We start from the raw sequence: 20,400 nt of genomic DNA on the forward strand, positions 1-20,400 counted from the left end.
AGATCCTCTGCAGAAGGAAATGGCAACCCACTCCAGTATTCTTGCCTGGAGAATTCCATGGACAGAGGAGCCTGGCAGGCTACATGGGATTGCAAGAGTTGGACACGACTTAGCAACTAAATCACCATATGACATGATACATGAATATATCACAAAATAATCATGACAGTAAGTCTGGTTAACATCCATCACCACACAGTTACAATTTTTTCTCTTAGCAACTTTCAAATACACAAAACAGCACTGTGAACTGTAGTCATAAGGCTCTATGAGAGGAATTTCAAGATCCAGCAAAGATTAGATATGTGAAAACAATGGAAGGGTAGGCAGTGCATGCCTCTTCATAAACATGACGGCAACACCTGAAAACTATTCCAAATGGCAAAATGTCCTCCCTCAACGAACCAGCTAAGCATTCAAAAATCACACTGTACACTTTCATTGGCTTGACTATCCGGGTCACACAGGATGCCAAAGGGGCAGGCGGTGAATCCGTCCTGATGGACGTGGCTTTGGGGGCGAGCCCATCCCTGTGTGACCCTGGGATTTGCTCTCCTCGGCCCGTGTCATTATTCAGCAGCACTGGGGCCTTCATCACTCATCACTGAAATACTTCACTTCCCCGTCTTTTGGGGGGCGGGGGAGGGGAGTGAGTTTTTCTTCAGAGGAGTTCACTTGCCGACAGGGCCACACCAGAACTGATCCTATTTTTCATGATCTGAAGAGAGGCTTATGAATCTGTTTTGGGTGAGGGTTTGTGCCTGCTGTGTTTATAATGACTTCTGTCAGCATACATTCCTGAAGGTCTTAACTGCATCCTGGTTCCCCCTCCTTTAACTTAAAAACCACTGACACTATTTTGTCCATTTATTTCCTTGACTACCCACCATTAAAGATTAATTTGCTCTGCTGATGAGAGCAGTCTCATGAATCTATTTTAGAGATTCAGACCGCTGCTCTTAGATTAATTTATTTTGTACCCAAATTCTAACCTTTTTGTATATGCAGCAGAATAGTTCATTTGCCCTCACCAGATCCAACCTAACTGGCATTTAATTCTTCCTTCACTTACTAATGGGTTTCTCACACACCATACACCTGCAATTCACACCACATAAAGTCCACATAAGTAATCCAACTCCAATAAATAATCTGTGGACTACACTCAGCAGAATTCCCATTTCATAATCCCTAAGAAAACTCATTTCATCAAGGCTTCTATTATCAATGAAGGACAATATTATTTAGTACAAACACCTGAATCTTGTCAAAGGAAAGAAATCCATTTCTAAACTGTTTGAGACTTATGTGATTGTGACTCCCTTTGCTAAAGATACAGAAATCAAAAATCATGTGTCAAATTGCCTTTAACATAGTTTTTCTCTTGCCCAGATAAATCTAAACACAAGAAGAAAACATAAAGCTGATTTTAATTTAGGGTTGATCAGCTTTTAAAACATGATCGTGGTGTCACATGATCATTCATTCTGAATTTAATAGAAAAAGAAAAGGCCATAAAAGCACAATCAATCACTGGAAAATGCCAACTGTTTAAAGTCACTGCCTTTTAAAGCCTCTACCTCCTCCACTGAGTCTTTTATAAAATAATAATCATTAATGTCTTGGGGGAGGGGGACCATCCAATGGCAAGATGCATGTGGTTCTTCCAGCAAAGCCAAAAAATTAGATAAATAAATAAGTCTTCTTTAAAAATGACTCCAAAAGTCAGCTCCAACACGTCCTGGCTCTTTCTCCCTGGACAGAAGAGGCCTGGAGCCTAAAGAGTCCTAATGAAAGTGTGTGAACAACTGACATACTGGGACTAAAATCCTTTTGGCCACTAGATAAAGCTTCCCATGTTTCTGGCTAATCAATCTGAACTCTTTATGATCTACCTGCCTAATTACTCTAATACATAATTAGGCTCTTGTAGCCAGTGGCTCCAACTGCTAGAATGTCGTTCCTATCTGACTCCAGTCTTTCTTTGCAATTTCCCAATTCTCACCCTTCAGAAACATCATTCTGAAGGTGACAGTTTTCAAAGGGTAGATTTCAACTCATTAATCTCACATTCTTGTTCTACTCCTTTTCCCAGCCCTAAACAGCAGTCTTTTTTGAGGAAATCCCTTGAGAAGCTAGATGAAAAGTTTTCCCTGCATGCAGGCTCTCAGATCTATTAAACAAGTAAAACGGTGGCCTCCTTGGCTTTTTCCAGCAAAGTACAGAACCTCTAAAATCACTCTCCATTCAGCAATTTGGTTTCTAACTTAGAGAACCATGGGATAAGCTGACACCCTGGCACTTCTGTCCTTTTGTCCCTATTTTAAAATTTTTTGAGCATTGAAATTCTCACCATAGTGGCTGTGGCCTTTTAAGAGATTGATCTTACTTTCTATTTATTATTTAATGCTTATTTATTTATTTAGGCTGCACTGGGTCTTAGTTTTGGCATGTGGGATCTAGTTCCCTGACCAGGGATGGAACCCAGGCCGTGCATTGGGAGCGTGGAGTCTTAGCCACTGGACCACCAGGGAAGTCCCTAAGAGATTGTTTTTAAACTGGACACACATGTTCGCCACCCTCTCTAAGTCCCTAGATTATAGAAATCTTCTATAAATATTTGTTGAACAGATGAACAAAGATAACATAGCAAAACACCAAGCCAAGCCTCCTCCAGCCACTCACACCGACTCTCCTAGTTTACATTTTCTTCCTGCTGCAGTCAGCTCAGTAATCAAGGCTGGGAGTATTTTCATGTACACATAAACTGAACAATATTTTAAATGACAGGTTAAGATACTAAATGGTGGGTGTGAGTAGGAAGGTGACAATGGCCAGCAGCAAAGCCTATCAGAAATGTAAGATGCAGTCATCAGAGCAAGGAAAGCGAATCTGCCTTCTTACCAACAAACAATGAACAACAGGGCAGACCCGTCCTTCTGAAAACACTGGCCAATTCCCATTTGCAAACAATAATTAGACATCCTTCTTCTGTACCGTCACATAGCATGACATTTCTATGACCCAGCCGACTATCGGGACCAAAGATGCCTCTCACCACCTACTCACAGACTGAGTCATCCTGCGTGAACTTCTCATGCGTATCAATGGACAGACTCTGATGGCTAAGATGATAGGTAATACCTCAACCTCTATTTCACAAAAAAGAAATAAATCCAGAAAGAAAAATCTGATGTTTATCAGACAGCAATGGCACAGCCACCTTTAACTATAAAAAAGAGATTTCGAAAAGTCCGTAAGTCCAACTGGCAATTCTCTTAACAGATGGTAAGAGAGATGCCCTCCAGCCCATATTAAATGCAATTTCTTTCCACCATCCCAGTCAATGGAAGTGTTCCTCTGTGATCCTGAGATTTGAAAACCATGCAAAGTGACACTGGGCAACAGGAGAAGAAGCTTCCCCCTAGCCTGGCTAGTTGGCCAAGACATCCCCATCCTTGATTTCTACAAAGCCCACTGCGTGCATGGTCAGTGACTCAGTCATGTTCAACTCTTTGCAACCACACGGACTGTAGCCCGCCAGGCTCCTCTGTCTATAGGATTTTCCAGGCAAGAATACTGGAGTGGGTTGCCATTTCCTACTCCAAGGGATCTTCCTAATCCAGAGATTGAACATGTGTCTACTGTGTCTCCTGCATTGGCAGGTGGATTCTTTACCTCTGAGCCACCTGGGAAGCCCTACAAAGTCCACATGCATCCTTCAAATCCAAGTAATAACCAAAGCAAAATTACTTATTTTCTTCATGTTTTATATAGAAATAACCTTTTTCTATCTATTTTCTATCCTATTTTCTACCTATCAGCTCTATTTTAGTATCAGCTACATCAGAAATGGCATTTATTGAAGTGGAAAAAATGAAAGCACCATTCTGACTAGTCAATCACTAATCCATTAGTGTGGGGACTTCAATTATACTGCTGTGTTTTCTAAAGGGCTCAAGTCAGGAAAGATTTAAATGTCAAGAGTCCACAGTTTGGCAGGGACCCACACAGGATGAAACCACAGACCCAAAGTCTATGTCAGAACAATATCACTTCTGTGAAATCAGCAGATTCTTTCAAACCTGCTCTTCAAATTAAATAATGCAAGAATATCGTTATCAGTGAATTTGGCCAATTTATGCGATTAATATGTAATGGAGAAGTATTGCCTTATATGGAGCCAGATTCAACCAGCATGTGGCAAGCTTCATGTTCATGTGCTTTCCTATGTACCCTGATTCTCTACTTATTAACTATGTCACCTGAGGCAATTTACACAGGCTGTTCTGTGTCTCAACTGAGGATCATAGTGCCAACCTCATAACTCTGCTGTGAAGATGAAATGATTAATATATGCATTAGATCAGTGCCTGGCATGTGCTTAGAGATGACTAAGCTATTATTATTGTTGCTATCACTATAATATTTTCATTGCAAATAGCCCTCACTAAAATCTAAGGAGGTGGTTATTACTACCTCCATTTTCATAAAGGAGGAAAAGGAGGCTCAGAGAGGTTGAGAAAATTGCTATAAGTCACACAAGTTTGGTGCTGGTATAAGACTCTAGATTCAAAGTCCAGTCTTCTTTCCACTCCCTGCCCCCTAGCCCCGCCACTGCCAACTCATCTTTTGCAATGAGACTACAAATAGATCTGTCTGATTCAGCAAAGACGGCTTCCTTACATTTCTAACTTCAAAGAGGCAAAATAATTGTATGTAAAATTCTTTTGATCAAAAAATAGTACCTCCAGAGAAGGCGACTTGAAAAGGAACATCATTAATTGTCAGGCATTTAGCTGAGATAAGTCAAAGTCCTTTAATGTCCTACATGTCTTGCTGTGTCAAGCAGCTTAGGAAGACTGGCAGGATGGAAAGAAAGAGCACAAGATCAGGTGTCAGAAACTTAAGGATAAGTCGCGGTCTCTCTGCTCACTGCTGCGAGATCTTAGACAAGTCACCCAAATTCTCTGCTTCAAGTGATGGTTGTGAGGATTAAATAAGATAATACTTGTTCCCTCAGTGTGAACTCTGGAGCTCAGGGGAAACACAAGCTATTAATTTTATCATCACAATCCAGGTGCCAGTAAAATCTGTTTCTTATGCACATAAGCTTAAAGACAAAACTATCCAAACTTCTCTGAAATGATCCTTTAATACGTCAGTGACCTTGACTGAAATTCCCCAGTGTTTTACACCATTTCTGTTCCTAGGAACCATGAGCTAAAAAAGCGGGCAAGACAGGCTCCATCATAAACTACAGCACCTTTTCCTTCCTTCTTCCTGTGGGACTCCGAGGAATATTCAAATACCACATCCTCTCATCTCATAAGCCTCTTCAAAGAGACCAGCTCAGTTCAGCTGCTTAGCGTGTATGATTCTTTGCGACCCCATGGACTGCAGCATGCCAGGCTTCCTTGGTGTGGAAGTTGGAGTTCCCTGGTGTGGAGTTCCCATCACCAACTCCCAGAGCTTGCTCAAACTCATGTCCATTTCAAGTTGGTGATGCCATCCAACCATCTCATCCTCTGTCATTCTCTTCTCCTCCTGCCTATAACCTTTCCCAGCATCAGGGTCTTTTCCAATGAGTCAGTTCTTCACATCAGGTAGCCAAAGTATTGGAGTTTCAGTTTCAGCATCAATCCTTCCAATGAATATACAGGACTGATTTCCTTTAGGATGGACTGGCTTGATCTTCTTGCAGTCCAAGGGACTCTCAAGAGTCTTCTGCAACACCACAGTTCAAAAGCATCAATTCTTCAGCACTCAGCTTTCTTTATGGTCCAACTCTCACATCCATACATGACTGCTGGAAAACCCATAGCTTTGACGATACGGACCTTTGTCAGTAAAGTAATGTTTCTGCTTTAAGGAATACAATTATTGCAGGAGGAAAAGACCCTCCATCTCATTTAATTATGAGGAGTGTAAACACTTTTCTCCCTGAACATTGCAAAACCTGGGGGAAAGAGGCGGAGGGCTCTCATGCATATCCAACCTTTCTTACCTAAATACCAAAAGATGCACTTCCCCACCCAGAAGAACTGAAGAAAAAAGGAATGATAAGTGAGTAAGGGGCATGTCTACACCCACCAGCCTGCATCTACTCTCAGCAGCCACTCCCCACCCCCACATCACATGTTAATTCATTGGCATAATTCATCACTTTTCCTGACTAAGATTCCACTAAGCTTGTCCAACCCTTCGCAACAATTTGATGCTGCTCTCCAAATATCTAATTGTTTTAATTCTTAATTTCCCAACTATGTATAAATAAAGGAATTCTAGTCCCCAAAGGGCTAAAGGGTGAGGTCACCTGCTGCCTTTCTGTCCTTACTTCGACAAAGCCTAAAGTCAGATTATCAACCCTGAGATAGGAGTTTACGGGGTCAAATCTTAAAAAAAAAAAAATAAACAAAACAGACAAACAGAAAAACCTCTCCAGAAAAGAGATGTCCAAACAGCAATAGTTTGAGAAGCCCCCTGTTCCAAATGTGTCTGTGTGTGTATGTATGTGCGCTCAGTCGTGTCTGACTCTCTGCAACATTATAGACTATAGTTTACCAGGTTCCTGTGTCCATGGGATTCTCCAGGCAAGAATACTGGATTGGGTTGCCATTTCCTCCTCCAGGGGATCTTCCTGAGCCAGGGATAGAACCTATGTCTTCTCCATCTCCTGCATTGGCAGGCATATTCTTTACCACTGAACCACCTAGAATGCACCCCCTTCTCCATACCCACATACAATGAAAAAAAAAAAAAATCTGATTTGCAACCTGGTCACTCCATGGTGAGACCCACCAATGGACAAGTTGTTCTCATACACACAGATTCCAATCAGCTTACTGAGTCCTAACACTCAAACATGAATACACTGCCCAGAATTAGCAAGGATGGACAAAAACAGACAGAGAAAATGTGATTCAGAGAAAAAAGAGAAAATGCAGAGAGCAGGATAATCTTCAAAAGGAAACAAAACATTGACTGATATACTCAAGGAGAAAAAAGAAATAAATGCATCCATAATACGAGAAGAAATACTCAAACAAAATAGTGAACAGCGATCAAGAAAGAGTTCTTGAATATTAAAAATAAGATAGCTGAAATTTTAAAATATCAATAAAAAGTGTAGAAGATAAAGTCAGGGAAATCTTTCAGAAAGTAGAACAAAAGATCAAAGAGATGAAAAACAAAAGGAAAAAGATAAGAAGTTAGAGGCTCCATCTAGAAGAGGTAACATCTAAATAATAAGAGAGCCAAAAATATAGAATATTGAGGGGAAAAATTTATAAAAATAATAAATATTAAAAAATTAGTTTTGAAGAGCTGAAAGGCATAAATCTTCAGACTAAAAGAGTTTACAAAGTACCCAGCATATGAACAGAAAAGGACCCACACTAGAGCATATCATTGTAAAATTCCAAAATATGGAGATAATCCAGGTTAACTGAAGGGAAAAGAATAGGTCACCTAGATTCTGAGAATGGAAAAGGCTTCTGAATTCTTAATAACTGAAGTAATACAATATAATAATGCCCTTAAAATTGAGTTTTAGAAATGAATTTTATCTAGAATTCTATACCATCCAAACTATCAATCAAGATATATTTTCATATATGCAGGGATTCAAAAAATTTACCTTTTATACATCCTTTCCCAAAAAGCTATTGTAGGATGATGTACTCAAATTTAAATGAGGAAGACAGATTTAAGAAACAAAGCATCTGACAGAGGACAACAGTGAACAGAAGTCTCAACACAATAACTACTCAGCAAACCCAGAGAATAACTTCTCCATATTGTTGCAAAGGGGTTCCAGGAGGAAAGCCTGGTGTGGAGTGATAGCAATGCTGTGTTTGAGCATATAAAAAATATACTACATAGACAAAGATTCTGGAGAGTTCAACAACAACAACAAAAAAAAATAGGCACTAGACAAAAATAAATGACAAGGTACTTATCAACTCCAGGAAAAACAAATGGCTATGCAAGAAAGAAACATTGGTAATATTTCACTGTTTGACTTATGAGTGAAAAACATTTACTTAAATCATGGTACTGTTAATCTTGACTACTGAGTTAAAACAATACTGTTAAATAATTTTATTGAGGGGATGGAAGGAAATGAATTGTGTGGCAAGTAAGAGATCTATCATATTCCTCTTAAGTCAAGGAGAGAAAAAAAGTGGTAAATGCATACTTAGCTATATAAGAGTAAACAGCAGGGAAACAGCCAAAATTGTTGTTATACAAAGATACACAAATATAAAATATATACTTCTAGGGAGGGGAACTAAGGAATGTGAAAGACATGGCTACTTTTTCACCATAAGCCTGTTTTTGGTTTTCAAAATTATGAATATATGTATCGCATTGATTAAAATATATATATGTGTATATATATATATATATGTTTTGATACCTAAAATTTTAAAATCTCTATGAATACAGTATGTAGCACATATAAAGGAAAACGGAGGATTGTAAGAATAAAGCTCAAATAAGTAATTGACCTCAAGCCAAATGATCCTAAAATCTCCCATTCATTTAAATTTTACATACTCTTTAAAACATGCTTTCCTCTCACTTTGTAGTTATACCACTTCAAAAACAGAAGTCCTCTCATTATTGCTTAGATATTGTAAATTAACTTCAAAACATCTGATAGATCTTCTAATTTCTCTTATTTATCATAGGAGCAAAGTGAAAATACTTCTTTTACAAATATTTTCCTAAATGATCAAATCCTTAATTTGTACACTGGCCATTAGAGTATTCATTAAATGCTTTGGTCTGATCAAACTAACATCAGTGTTTTACATTAATGCTTATGTTCTTGACAAATATCCACACGAAGCATAAAATTTATCCTTCCAATAAAGGCAACCATTCAATTATAAATGACAGAATCAGCTTTAAGCTTTTTAAAAATTCATACCTCTACACTAATAGAATGTATTCTCTAGTTATAAATCTAAAATTTTTACTAAAATGATTCCAAACCTTCTTATAATTTCCTTTGAAGTTTGGCTTTTATATGACATAAAAGTATGCAACACACCCAATTCTATTAGTTTTAAGTCTTCTAGAACCAGACATGTTTAGGTTTACAAATAAGGAAGTCAGTGTTATACAAACACATGCACTTCACTTATGAATATAATGGCTACTTAGTGTACACATAAGCAAAACCACTTATTGTGATTCCGCTTTTAAAATAGAGAAATTGATTTAATAAAGAAAAAAAAAAGAAAAAAACCAGCTCAAACTTGACATTTAGGGAAAGTGATTTGCTTACCTCTGTTGGTTTGTAGCAGTCTACAAGAGCTTCCTAGAAGGAAATACATAGAAGTTTTATTTTAAAATTCAACATCATTTAAGTGAAATCATCTCATTTTTATAACATTATTCTTAATAGGGTAAATCAATATTTCATACTGACTACCAAGAATCACACTGTATTTCAGTATCTGTTAGCCCTCTGAAGACACAAAGTTGTACCTTTCATTTGCACTCTTCAGAATACACACATATACATCTGTCCTTCAGGCTGCCTATGTGGTTCATAATAATCTGGATACACTTAAGTTGAGACAGCCTGTGAGAGATGGTGACAGTCACACTGGACGTGGGGAATGAGAGCCTGGCTGTGATTCAACCACGAGGTAGCTTGTCTCACCTCTGCAGGCTTTGGTTGTCCTCCCCTGAGAACAAGCCAGGGTGACCTGATGGCAGTTAAAGTCTCTTTCAAGTAATTATTTTTTAGAAAAAAAATTTTATGTCATTACATTTTCTATAGAACTGGTACCTGGGGGTTTTTGTTTGTTTTTGTTTTGCTTTTTGTAACTTTCATAACCGGGATGCTATCATCTCCCAACTAAATTTAACAACAAGAAATAATCATTAAACTGAGACTGCTCACCACTCAAGGGGCACCAGTAATTATTAACACACTAAACACATTAACACATTCAAACGTGTCCTTTGCTTGCCCCTAGTGATCATTTGTCATCAGTGATAACTAACAGTCTTAATAGTAATTATCAATGAACAGTGAGAACCATGGCAGGTCAAAGGTTAATTGGTTTTAGAAACTCCCAAATGCAGATTTTAAAATGATAGATTTGACTTCCTGTGGAAAGGAAAGTAAGTATTTTATTTTTGCTCTGGACAAAGGAAGTGGGGGGTATCTCAATATCCATTATATTAGGTGAACATGCTCCAATAAAAGATATATTATTAGAATCATGTTGCAAGCAATCTTATCTAGGAATGAATTTCATGAATGCTATAATCCACAACTGCAAGACCAGAATCCTGGGCTTAGGTATTCCAGTTCTAGCTGAGTCCCTCTCCTTCTCATACAACCGTGGGACATGCCTTTCTTCTCTGGCAAATGGATCTCTGGAGGCAGAACCATCTTTCTCCCAAGAAGTTGGAGCTGGAAAAACTCACATCCATAAGGTGATTTAAGATCTGACTATAGTCAGGTCCTTTGGGCTATTTTATCTCCAGATATGCAGTTTATATGGGTGAATACTCAGCATCCTACTGATTCCCTCTGCAACCTGCCACTGCCCAAGTGCTGGTGCCAACATCACCCCAGGGCAGGATCAGTGAGAGCCATGCTCTGGAGACCCAAGTGGATTCAAGCATTCATCAAAGGATCTGGATTTTGAATACTACTTACCCGTAATTTTAAAGCCCTCTCTTCTTCACTGTCTGCATCAAGAAGATCATCAATGTCAATTTCCACATCTGGCATTTCTTCTTCCTGGGGAACAAATTTGGAAACATTCTATTTAGTGAGATACTGCACTTTATCCAACCAATGTCGTTGAGTCATATAGATGTGCTGACAAGTAATGGGGGTGGGGGCACAGGGAAGAGACTAGGAAGAAGAGGAGGGAAAGAAGAGGAAGGGGAAGTAGGAAAGAGAAGAAAAAGGAAGAAGAGGTGGGAAGGGGAAGGAGGGAAAAGGAACAGGAGGAGGAGTGGGAACAAAGGAGACATTAGGGTCACAAGGCATAGACACTAATGTACCGCAACAACGATGATTTTCTGCTTTCTGGGAGGAAATTGCCTTTCTGAGTGTTTAATGGGGGGGGGTGATCAATTATAGGAAGAGTAGTGTGACTTTCAGTTTCCTACTGAACATCGACACTTCTTTGGCGACTACTTGGTCTTTTTTTTTGGAGAGTGGGCGGGTGGGGGGACATGGATCTGCATCTCCCTTCCCAGTTCTGGGTCTGGAAAAACCTGAGTCCAGGGGTTTCTGAGCCAGGGCTCTTGGGTCAATGTCACCCCAGCCCCAGTTACAAACTCAACTCAGATCAGGGGGAAAAGAAGTTCTTTCAACAGCAGCATCCCGGGTGGAGAGTGGGCTGAGGGAGTCTGTTACCTAGAAACTGATGCAACCATTGTGCAACCGTGAAGGGAGAGTCTGACTCATGGTGGGCAGGCTGGGGAGAAGTAAGGAAAGAGGATTCTAAAAAATGTGTCGGACCACCGCTGAAGCCCACCGACATCCCAGTAGAGCCCTATTATTGGGAGTCAAGTTTAATATTCCTGCAGCCAAAGACATCCCGTCCACAACAGAGGGTGAGGAGGTCCAGCAGCAATGCGGTGAGAGACCTCCTGAAGAGTGCTTTAATTTTGCACTTCCCCTTCCCACGAGGAGCCACCTGCCTGCCAACTCGTCCCAGCCCCAGGGATGCCGAGGAGTATTTACCGAAGTCAGAGAGAAACCTGTGTGGGGCACCTGTGCGTCCACCTGGGCTTTGCTGCTCTGTGCCAGCCGCCTTGTCTGGTCCTCAGAGGCAAGGCTGACTTTCTGAGAATTTCCTTTCTAGCAAAGCGCATCTACTAGGTAATGGTGCCCAACCGTTCCTTTTCCTGCTCCTACACAAAAGTGAGGACTCAAGTGTTTTGAGGAAACTGAGGCAGATGATATACTACTGTTAAATAATAAGAAAATGTTTATTGCTGTCTGTATCCCATTTCCTGACACAGAGCTCTTCAAACCCTTATAAATAGTGAAAGTGAAAGTGAAGTCACGTCTGACTCTTTGCGACCCCATGGACTGTAGCCCACCAGGCTCCTCCATCCATGGGATTCTCCAGGCAAGAGTACTGGAGTGGGTTGCCAGGCAGTGGACTGCCCTGGATCTTCCCAACCCAGGGATCGAACCCAGGACTCCCACATTGTAGGCATATGCTTTACCGTCTGAGCCACCAGGGAAATCCTTGTAAATCCTTATAAACAGGGGCGCTGACTATTGTGAGGTTCTTTTTACTATTATAAGATATGAAGTCGATATTGGAAAGTTCAGATAAAGCAGAAGGAAAGCTGAACCCAAAGTAGAGGGAGGTTAGTCTTATTAAAGTTAAAATCTCTTTTACATTTTTTAATAGTACTAACAAAAAATGGGAAGGAAAAAGCAAGTCTCCTTAGAGAAGTCAAATGACCTCAGAACTGCAGAAGAATGATTCTTGCTGGAGAGTAGCGATAGGAATAAAATTAAAACATAATCACCTGGCCTTTCAGGGCATCAGAAAAACAGTACAGGGTTGGAGGTGTGCATCTGCCTATAGGGATATTTGACGGTACCTTACAGGCCCTAAGACTCAGGCTACATGAGGCAATGAACACAGCATCCCTGTGCTCCACTTAGAGCTGGCTAGGCTGCTGTGCCTTTTCCCTCCTTCCCTGGAAGCCATCCAGCCCACATTTTTATCGAGCCAGTCTGTCTCTCAGACTGGTACAGAGCCACTCTTTCAAATGAGATACCATTTTTAAGCTCTCCCCAGGGCTTTGGAATTGTGGTGCTGGAGAAGACTCTGGAGAGTCCCTTGGACCTCACAGAGATCAAACCAGTCCATCCTAAAGGAGATCAGTCCTGAATATTCATTGGCAGGACTGATGCTGGAGCTGAAACTCCACTACTTTGACCACCTGATGTGAAGAGAACAGACTGCTTGGAAAAGACCCTGATGCTGGGAAAGACTGAAGGCAAGAGGAGAAGGGGGTGACAGAGGATGAGATGGTTGGATGGCATCACTGACGCAATGGACATGAGTTTGAGCAAACTCCGGAAGATGGGGAAGGACAGGGAAGCCAGGCGTGCTGCAGTTCGTGGGGTTGCAAAGATTCGGACACGACTGAGCAACTGAACAAAGGGCAGAGCAGAGAGATGGGGACGGACGTGGCCTCCACCAGGGGGAGGATACTGGAGGACCCCAAGGCTGCACTCCACTCAGTCAGGATGCTGAGGAGGACCACACTGACGCTCCCCTGTGTGGGTGCCAGCCTCCCTGTTCATCATCTACCTTTCACACTGGTATTTTCTTGCTCCAGGGCTGCCTGCGCTGACTTCCTATATTGTGTATATTTGACATTGTGGCTGAAAGGAAGGCTGTGGGTGGAGAGGGGAGCCATTTGGGGGGCCACAGAGAGCGGTGTGGCTCTCAAGGGGCTGCCAGACTTTCCAGAGTGGGACCGGTGGGAAATGAAACACCAACAAAGAAACTCACTAGATGACGGAACAACTGGCAGTCCATGAACACGGATTGCAGCTGGGAAGCCGCAGCGTGAAATAAATGACGCCTGAACACATGGACCCTCCCTGGGGCCAGTGAATACTGAAGTCATAGCACACACGGTGAGGATATTCTAGCAAATGTGGTACAAGATTAATTCACCTATGCCCGCAGCTCAGCACGACTTTAATAACCACCATGTAAAGGTAAAACACCCAGAGCCCATTTCAGCTGATGCTATTCAAGAAAAACCAAGTAAGTGTGATAACCCCACAAGTTTCCATCTGTGTAACAGTCTATATAGCCTCGCCCTAAGTTCCCTGACTCCTCTCTCAAAACAGTCATTTGGGTTCAGTGGTTAGACATGCTTTGGGTGCAAAGTATGCATTTATGTCACGGTTTAATGAAATCAAGTAGAGGAAACAGGATATAGAGACTCATTCAAGTAATCACAGCTGAGGGAAGCTCCGTGTCTGCTCTTCTGAAAGGAAATAAAAGAAGTGAACAATGCCCTCGTCAGCACAGCATAGCACAGGTTTCCCCGCAAACATCGTTCAGCTTTGAGGCCAAATTTGGTCAAACAAGCTTTTACTTGCTCAGCAGTAGAGTCTCGCCCACACGGCAGCGTCTGCAATTAGGTCTCCTGTCACCACGACTGTACTGGGCTCCCCAAAGGTTCTGACCTCATGTGACCCATTTCCCCCACCCTTGAGGTCTGGGCCATCCAACGTGGCCACCACATGTGGTATTTATGTTTAAATTCACTAAGATGAAATAGAATTCAAAATCTGGTTCCCTGGACATCTCAGCCACATTTCAGGGCTCAGCTGCCACACGTGGCAAGTGACATGGGGTCTTTCATTTCACTGGACACCACGGCCCTAGGGTCCACTCATCCTCTGGCCCAGACAAAGCAAAGCCGCAAAGAAAACAGCCAGCATCCCAAGGTCACCGCCATGCCCCAAGGGCAGGTAGCTGGGCAATCCTGGGCTTGGCTTTCTAAGTGGGAAGGTTGATGCAAACTAAGTATTCACTCGCTGAGTAATTATAATGAATCACTAGGCATCAGCATTTTCTACCATCCTATGGGCTTCTCGGGACCCCCACCCGCTTCTCTCAGAGGCCAGGAGGAGGTCAGGCTGAGTGTGTGGACCAGAGCGGGGCGTGGAGCACACAGCAGGGTGGATTCTGAAGGTCGGTGATACTGAAACCAAAGCCCCGGGGAGGACAGAGAGATGGGGTCATGGAGGTACATGTGAAAAGAAAAGACAGATCTAGCATCAAGCATAGAATCCTGCATATATCTGGGTTTAATCATTTTAACGAGGAGTGTGGACATAGTCCAAATTCAATTGATGTTCTCTTGAGCTCTATCTTCTGTATAAAGCTGTATCACTGAATAACCTTGGGGACAGATCAAGTCACTTACAAGGAAATAGCTCCACCCATGACCTACTCTGGTTTGCCAGAATTTAGTTGTGTTCGGGGACTTCCCCACACTGAAAATAGATCTGCCAACAGGGGCTCAGGTGACAAGACATGAAACAACCTCTTCAGAGTGGCTGGGTAAGCCACCAGCTAACATCATCCCCCACTGAGACAGAGATCTTCCTGTTGGTACCCACAGAACGAGGCCCTGGATCCTTCTGGTGAAGAAAGTATCCACTGAGCATTCACGACACGTGAGGCTCTCTGTGTCAACCCTGGGAGGCCCTGCCCTGGAGAGGCAGCCAACGCACAAAAACAAAACGCTACCCAGAGGCACCGAAAGACAGCCAAACCGAAGGCTTTATGACGAAGGAAGGGGAACGCTTCCACCTGGGCTGGCAGGGAGGGTTTCACCGAGGAGAAGCTGGCCCTGGGGAATGGCAGGATTCGGACAGGCTGAGAGGGGGACAGAGGGCACCCAAAAGAGACAGGATGGTACACAGGAGGCAAAATACAAGAAGTGTTCTAAACACAGGATACAGAAAGGCCTTGGCCTGGCAGTCAGACTGCTCTGGGCTGCAAATATTAGTACTAATGCCTGTGAAAGCCAGAAATGAGAGCTGAGGCAGGTGGGAGGCTGTAAGGAGTATGAGTGCAGCAAACAAGAGAAAACATGCCCCATAGAAAAGCACCAAAAAAACTAACCCCCCCAAAAAAAAACCCAAAACCCTCCATTCCCGACTACTGTAATCTTTTAGGAACAAATGTTCAGTGCTGCCAGATTTCCCAAGTTTTCAGAAAAGTTGAAAAGATGGATTTTTTAATGTTAAAATATCCCATTTTTTTTTCCAGTTGTTTTACAAGTCCTTAAAATATTGTGAAAGACAAACAAAATCCATCCCCTTCATGTTGCCAGTCTTTCCCTGCAGAGACTATAGCAACGGAGGGCTCCAGGGCAAGGGTGGGGAGTAATGCTGGGAGAGCTGGCCCAGCTGCACAGTCCTGGCCCGGGGGCCCAGGGTAGGGGGTGGGGGTGCTGCTGAGAGCCTGCTGCGTTCATCCGTGGGAGGTAACAGGGCCTGGATGCCAACTGAGGCAAGAATGGAAAGACTTCAACAGTGATAAATAGGAAGGGAATAGAGATGGAATTTGGAGATGAACTGGAAGTTGAAAGAGGGAAAGAGATGATGCAGGTTGCCAGCCTGAGAGGTTTTTTGTTTTGTCTTGCTTACAATTTCTTTTTTTTTTTTTAATTTATGTTATTATTTGGTGCTAGGCCAGGTCTTTGTTGTGGCATGCAGGATCTGCAGGTGCAGCATGTGGGATCTAGTTCCCTAATCAGGGATTGAACCTGAGCTCTCTGCATTGGTGGCTCAGGATCTCAGCCACTGGACCACCAGGGAAGTCCCAAGCCTGCATGGTTTGGAAGAAACACGCAAAGACAGAGCACGCCTCGGACCCTGATGACACCTCACAAATCAAAAGGCAGTTCAGAGGGCAGCCATCTCCAGCAGCCCCATCCCTAAGCAAAAGGGGGACCCCCCCCCACGCTGCTACTTCCCCCTGCAGGCAGGACTCCGCGGGGCCTGTGACCACCCCCGGCTCACGCACCAGGACACAGTGATGCAACCTCGTATTGTGTTCCTGAAACACAGACGGCCTGTGGGGAAAACACATACACACACACTCATACACTGCTAACCAGGAATTTTACACCATGAACCCCGACAAGAGTGGTGTCAGCCGTTAAAAAGTACAAATGCTCGCCTCCCTCCACAACAGGGAGGGCGGCAGGAATGAAGATGCGAAAGCAGCTTGAAAACCCTCAAGCAGTTTGAAAACGGAGGATGGTTTTTAAGGTTCCACCACACAGCCAAGGGCTTCCCGAAAGTGACAGCGGCTCATTGTTCTTCGCAGTCTCCGTCCCAAAATAAGGACGTGAAAGACCATGAGATTAGAGTGTTGTGAGCACAGTGCCAGCGAGGGAGAAACTTGGGCAGCAGGGCCGGGTGGGCACTCGCCTATTCTGATACCCACACTCCCCAGAGCTCCCCTCCGCAGGTTTACGGGGAAACTGGAGGGGGAAAACCCAAAGAAGGTCCCCACTCCCAGGGACTATGTGAGTGTTATTATTTTCTCTGAAAATATTTACATTCCAAGTTTTCATTAATGACAACCCAAAACCATTTCTGTAAGCAAGCACATTTCTTCTAAGAATTGTCTGGATGACCATTCCATAACCAGATCCAGCTCTGTGTTTATCATCAAGCAGAATTATGTTTATGGCCTAATGAGAAAAAGGCCAAAAGGCAGATTTAATACTGAGTTATTCACACCAAGCTGCTGCCCACAACTGTGCCTTGCCGTTGTGTTAATTGTTCAGTTGTGTCAGTCTCTTTATGACTCCATGGCCTGTAGCCCACCAGGCTCCTTTGTCCATGGAATTCTCCAGGCAAGAATACTAGAGTGGGTAGCCATTCCCTTCTCCAGGGAATCTTCCTGACCCAGGTATCAAACCCATGTCTCCTGCATTGCAGGCAGATTATTTACCATTTGAGCCAGCAGGGAAGGCAACTGTGCCTAATTCCTCTGACAGAAAGAATGACATCAGCTATCCCAGTCAATTCACATTGTACATTTGAGTTGTACAAATGTACTTTGGGTACTTTATGGGTACTTTATGCTTAATTTGCAATTTTGATTTTGTAATCAGAAGAACCATAAACATAAAACATTCATGCTTGGTTTTAAGCAGTATACATCTAAATATTATCATATTAAACCTTTAAATCACATCATAGTAAACCTTTAAAGCCCTGGGATTTGTAAGAAATTTTTCTACTTAAAAAGGAGCCCAGCCTACCCTAAGGCACATCACTGTGAAATATCAGGACACTGGAGACGAAGCAGAGATCTGGGAAGCTTTCAGAAGGAAAACAGGTCACACACACAAGGACAGAAAATCAATGTCATCAGGCTTCTCAACAACAGTGCTGTGAGCTGGAAACCAAGAGAACAAACACGCCAAGATCCTAAGGGGAAACGACTTCTAACCTGGACGCCTACATCCCCCCAGACTGTCAACTAAGAGATAGGGAAAAATCAGACATTTTATGACACATCAGGGTTTATATCTTAATATGTTTATCTCCCATTTCAGGAAGAAGTGCTCCAGTGTAAAGTAAACTAGGAGAGTCATCTGTCACTGTGGACCATGGAGGCCATAGCGCGCACAAGGATCAGGACTGAAGAGGGGGTCATGAAGAATTGGGAAGGAATCAAGAACGAGTGGGGAGGTGTAAAGAGCTGGAAAGCTGAGTGAAAGGAGAGGCGATGAGCCTCTTTTTAATATGGGCACCAGGTCCAGTCCCTGATGGGCCCACATCCGCCAGGTGCTTTAGAGGAGCTGGCATAGGAGAGTCCTGTAATAGAACTCAAAGGGTTAAACGCGCATACACCATTCCAAATTCAACACTGACAACTGGTACAATCCCATGTCACTAGCACATATCTCACACACACTTGTTTTATTTTATTTTATTTTGTTTGTTTACATCCCCCTCTTTTTCTTGGATTGCCTTCCCATTTAGGCCACAACTGAGCACTGAATCGAGTTTCCTGTTCTATACAGTAGGTTCTCATTAGTTACCTATTTTACACATACTATTGATAGCATATATATGTCAGTCCCAATTTCCCAAAGGCTGAAGCTCTCTCCGAACCAAAGAGCAAAATCTGTCAAACTCCTCCTTTAAAAAGATTAGAACAGCCTGACTGAGCTTCACCCTGTGATAAAGTGAAGGGATGTGTTAAATAACAGGCAGAGAGGCTGCCCTCCTTGCCTCCCAGGTCGGACACCCCTCTATCCTGCACCAAGCAAGACTGACATCATCTCACAAACACCTAGAATATATTTTAACTTTCTGATAGTTCACCAGCTTTATTCGGTACTTTCACTACCATCATTGAATAAATTATTTGAGATACATCCTTGTGTCACAGCAATCCAGTTGAGAACTATCACCCTGTTCTGTTCTCAGTCACTCAGTCATGTGTGACTCTTTGCAACCCCGTGGACTGTAGCCCACCAGTTTCCTCTGTCCATGGGGATTCTCCAGGCAAGATTCTCCAGGGCATGGGTTGCCATGCCCTCCTCCAGGGGATTTTCCCCATCTAGGGATTGAACCTAGGTCTCCTGCATTGCAGGAGGATTCTTTACCATCTGAGCCACCAGGGAAGCCCAATCAACAATACAAAACAGGGGCTTCCTGGCGGTCCAGTGGTTAAGACTCTGCACTTCCGGTCTTTCCAGTAGTCATGTACGAATGTGAGAGCTGGACCATAAAGAAGGCTGAGCACCGAAGAATTGATACTTTCAAATTGTGGCGCTGGAGAAGACTTTTGAGAGTCCCCTGGAAAGCAAGGAGATAAAAATCAGTCAATCCTAAAGGAAATCAGCCCTGAATTCTCTTTGGAAGGACTGATACTAAAGCTGAAGCTCCAATATTTTGGCCACCTGACAGTTGACTCCTTGGAAAAGACCCTGATGCTGGGAAAGATTGAAGGCAGAAGGAGAAGAGGGCAGATACAGCTGGATGGCATCCCCAATTCAATAGACATGAACTTGGGCCAACTCCAGGAGACAGTGAGGGATAGAGAAGCCTGGTATGCTGCAGTCCATGGGGTCAGGAAGAGTCAGACGTGACTGAGCGACTGAACAACAAGTTTCACTGAGAGGGGCGCAGGATCCATTCATGATCAGGAAACTAAGATCTGACATGCAGCACAAGATGGCCAAAAAATAATAATAATAACTAAAAAATAAAACAATACAAAACAAATGCTAGCTCAGAGATATAAAGATTCAGACTACTGGTCACATGAGGATACTCCAGATCTAGGCACATCTACACTGGGATCTAAACACCCCAGGCAAATCCATGTGACAACCATTAACATTTACTGAGGACCTGCTATTTTCTAAAACTTTCTAGATGCTGGGGTTAAAGAATGAATGATGGGCAAAAATACTTGCTCTCAAGGAGATTAAGCCCTGATGGGGAAGGCAGACAATAAACACCTAAGTACAACATGCACAAATGGCGATAAAGGGGCTTCCCTGCGGGCTCAGATGGTAAAGAATCTGCCTGCAATGCAGGAGACCTGGGTTCATTCCCTGGGTAGGGAAGATCCCCTGGAGAAGAAAATGGCAACCCACTCCAGCACTCTTGCCTGGAGAATCCCAAGGACAGAGGAGCCTGGCGGGCTACAGTCCATGGGGTCGCAAAGAGTCGGATATGACTGAGTGACTAACACTTTCACTTTGAATCCAAGGGGCGAACTTCTATAGGAGCAGCTGCATGGGTTAATGAGGTGGGCTGAGCCTGAGCGCTTTTCTAGGTGCATGCATAAAGGCACCCTATTGAGCTTGGGT

General features: G+C 43.0%; 1 protein-coding gene across 1 annotated transcript in view; it reads right to left on the reverse strand.

The window, feature by feature from the left end:
- Window positions 1-20,400, reverse strand: part of PPP1R14C (protein phosphatase 1 regulatory inhibitor subunit 14C) — a 79,966-nt gene that overhangs the window by 9,136 nt on the left and 50,430 nt on the right. Inside the window, exons 2-3 of the mRNA XM_070461403.1 lie at window positions 10,691-10,774; window positions 9,299-9,331 (exon numbers count right to left, since the gene is read on the reverse strand). Of these exons, the coding sequence (XP_070317504.1) occupies window positions 9,299-9,331; window positions 10,691-10,774 (117 nt within the window). The remainder of the gene's footprint in view (window positions 1-9,298; window positions 9,332-10,690; window positions 10,775-20,400) is intronic.

This window comes from Odocoileus virginianus, chromosome 34, assembly GCF_023699985.2.
Source record: "Odocoileus virginianus isolate 20LAN1187 ecotype Illinois chromosome 34, Ovbor_1.2, whole genome shotgun sequence".
NCBI classification, from domain to species: domain Eukaryota; kingdom Metazoa; phylum Chordata; class Mammalia; order Artiodactyla; family Cervidae; genus Odocoileus; species Odocoileus virginianus.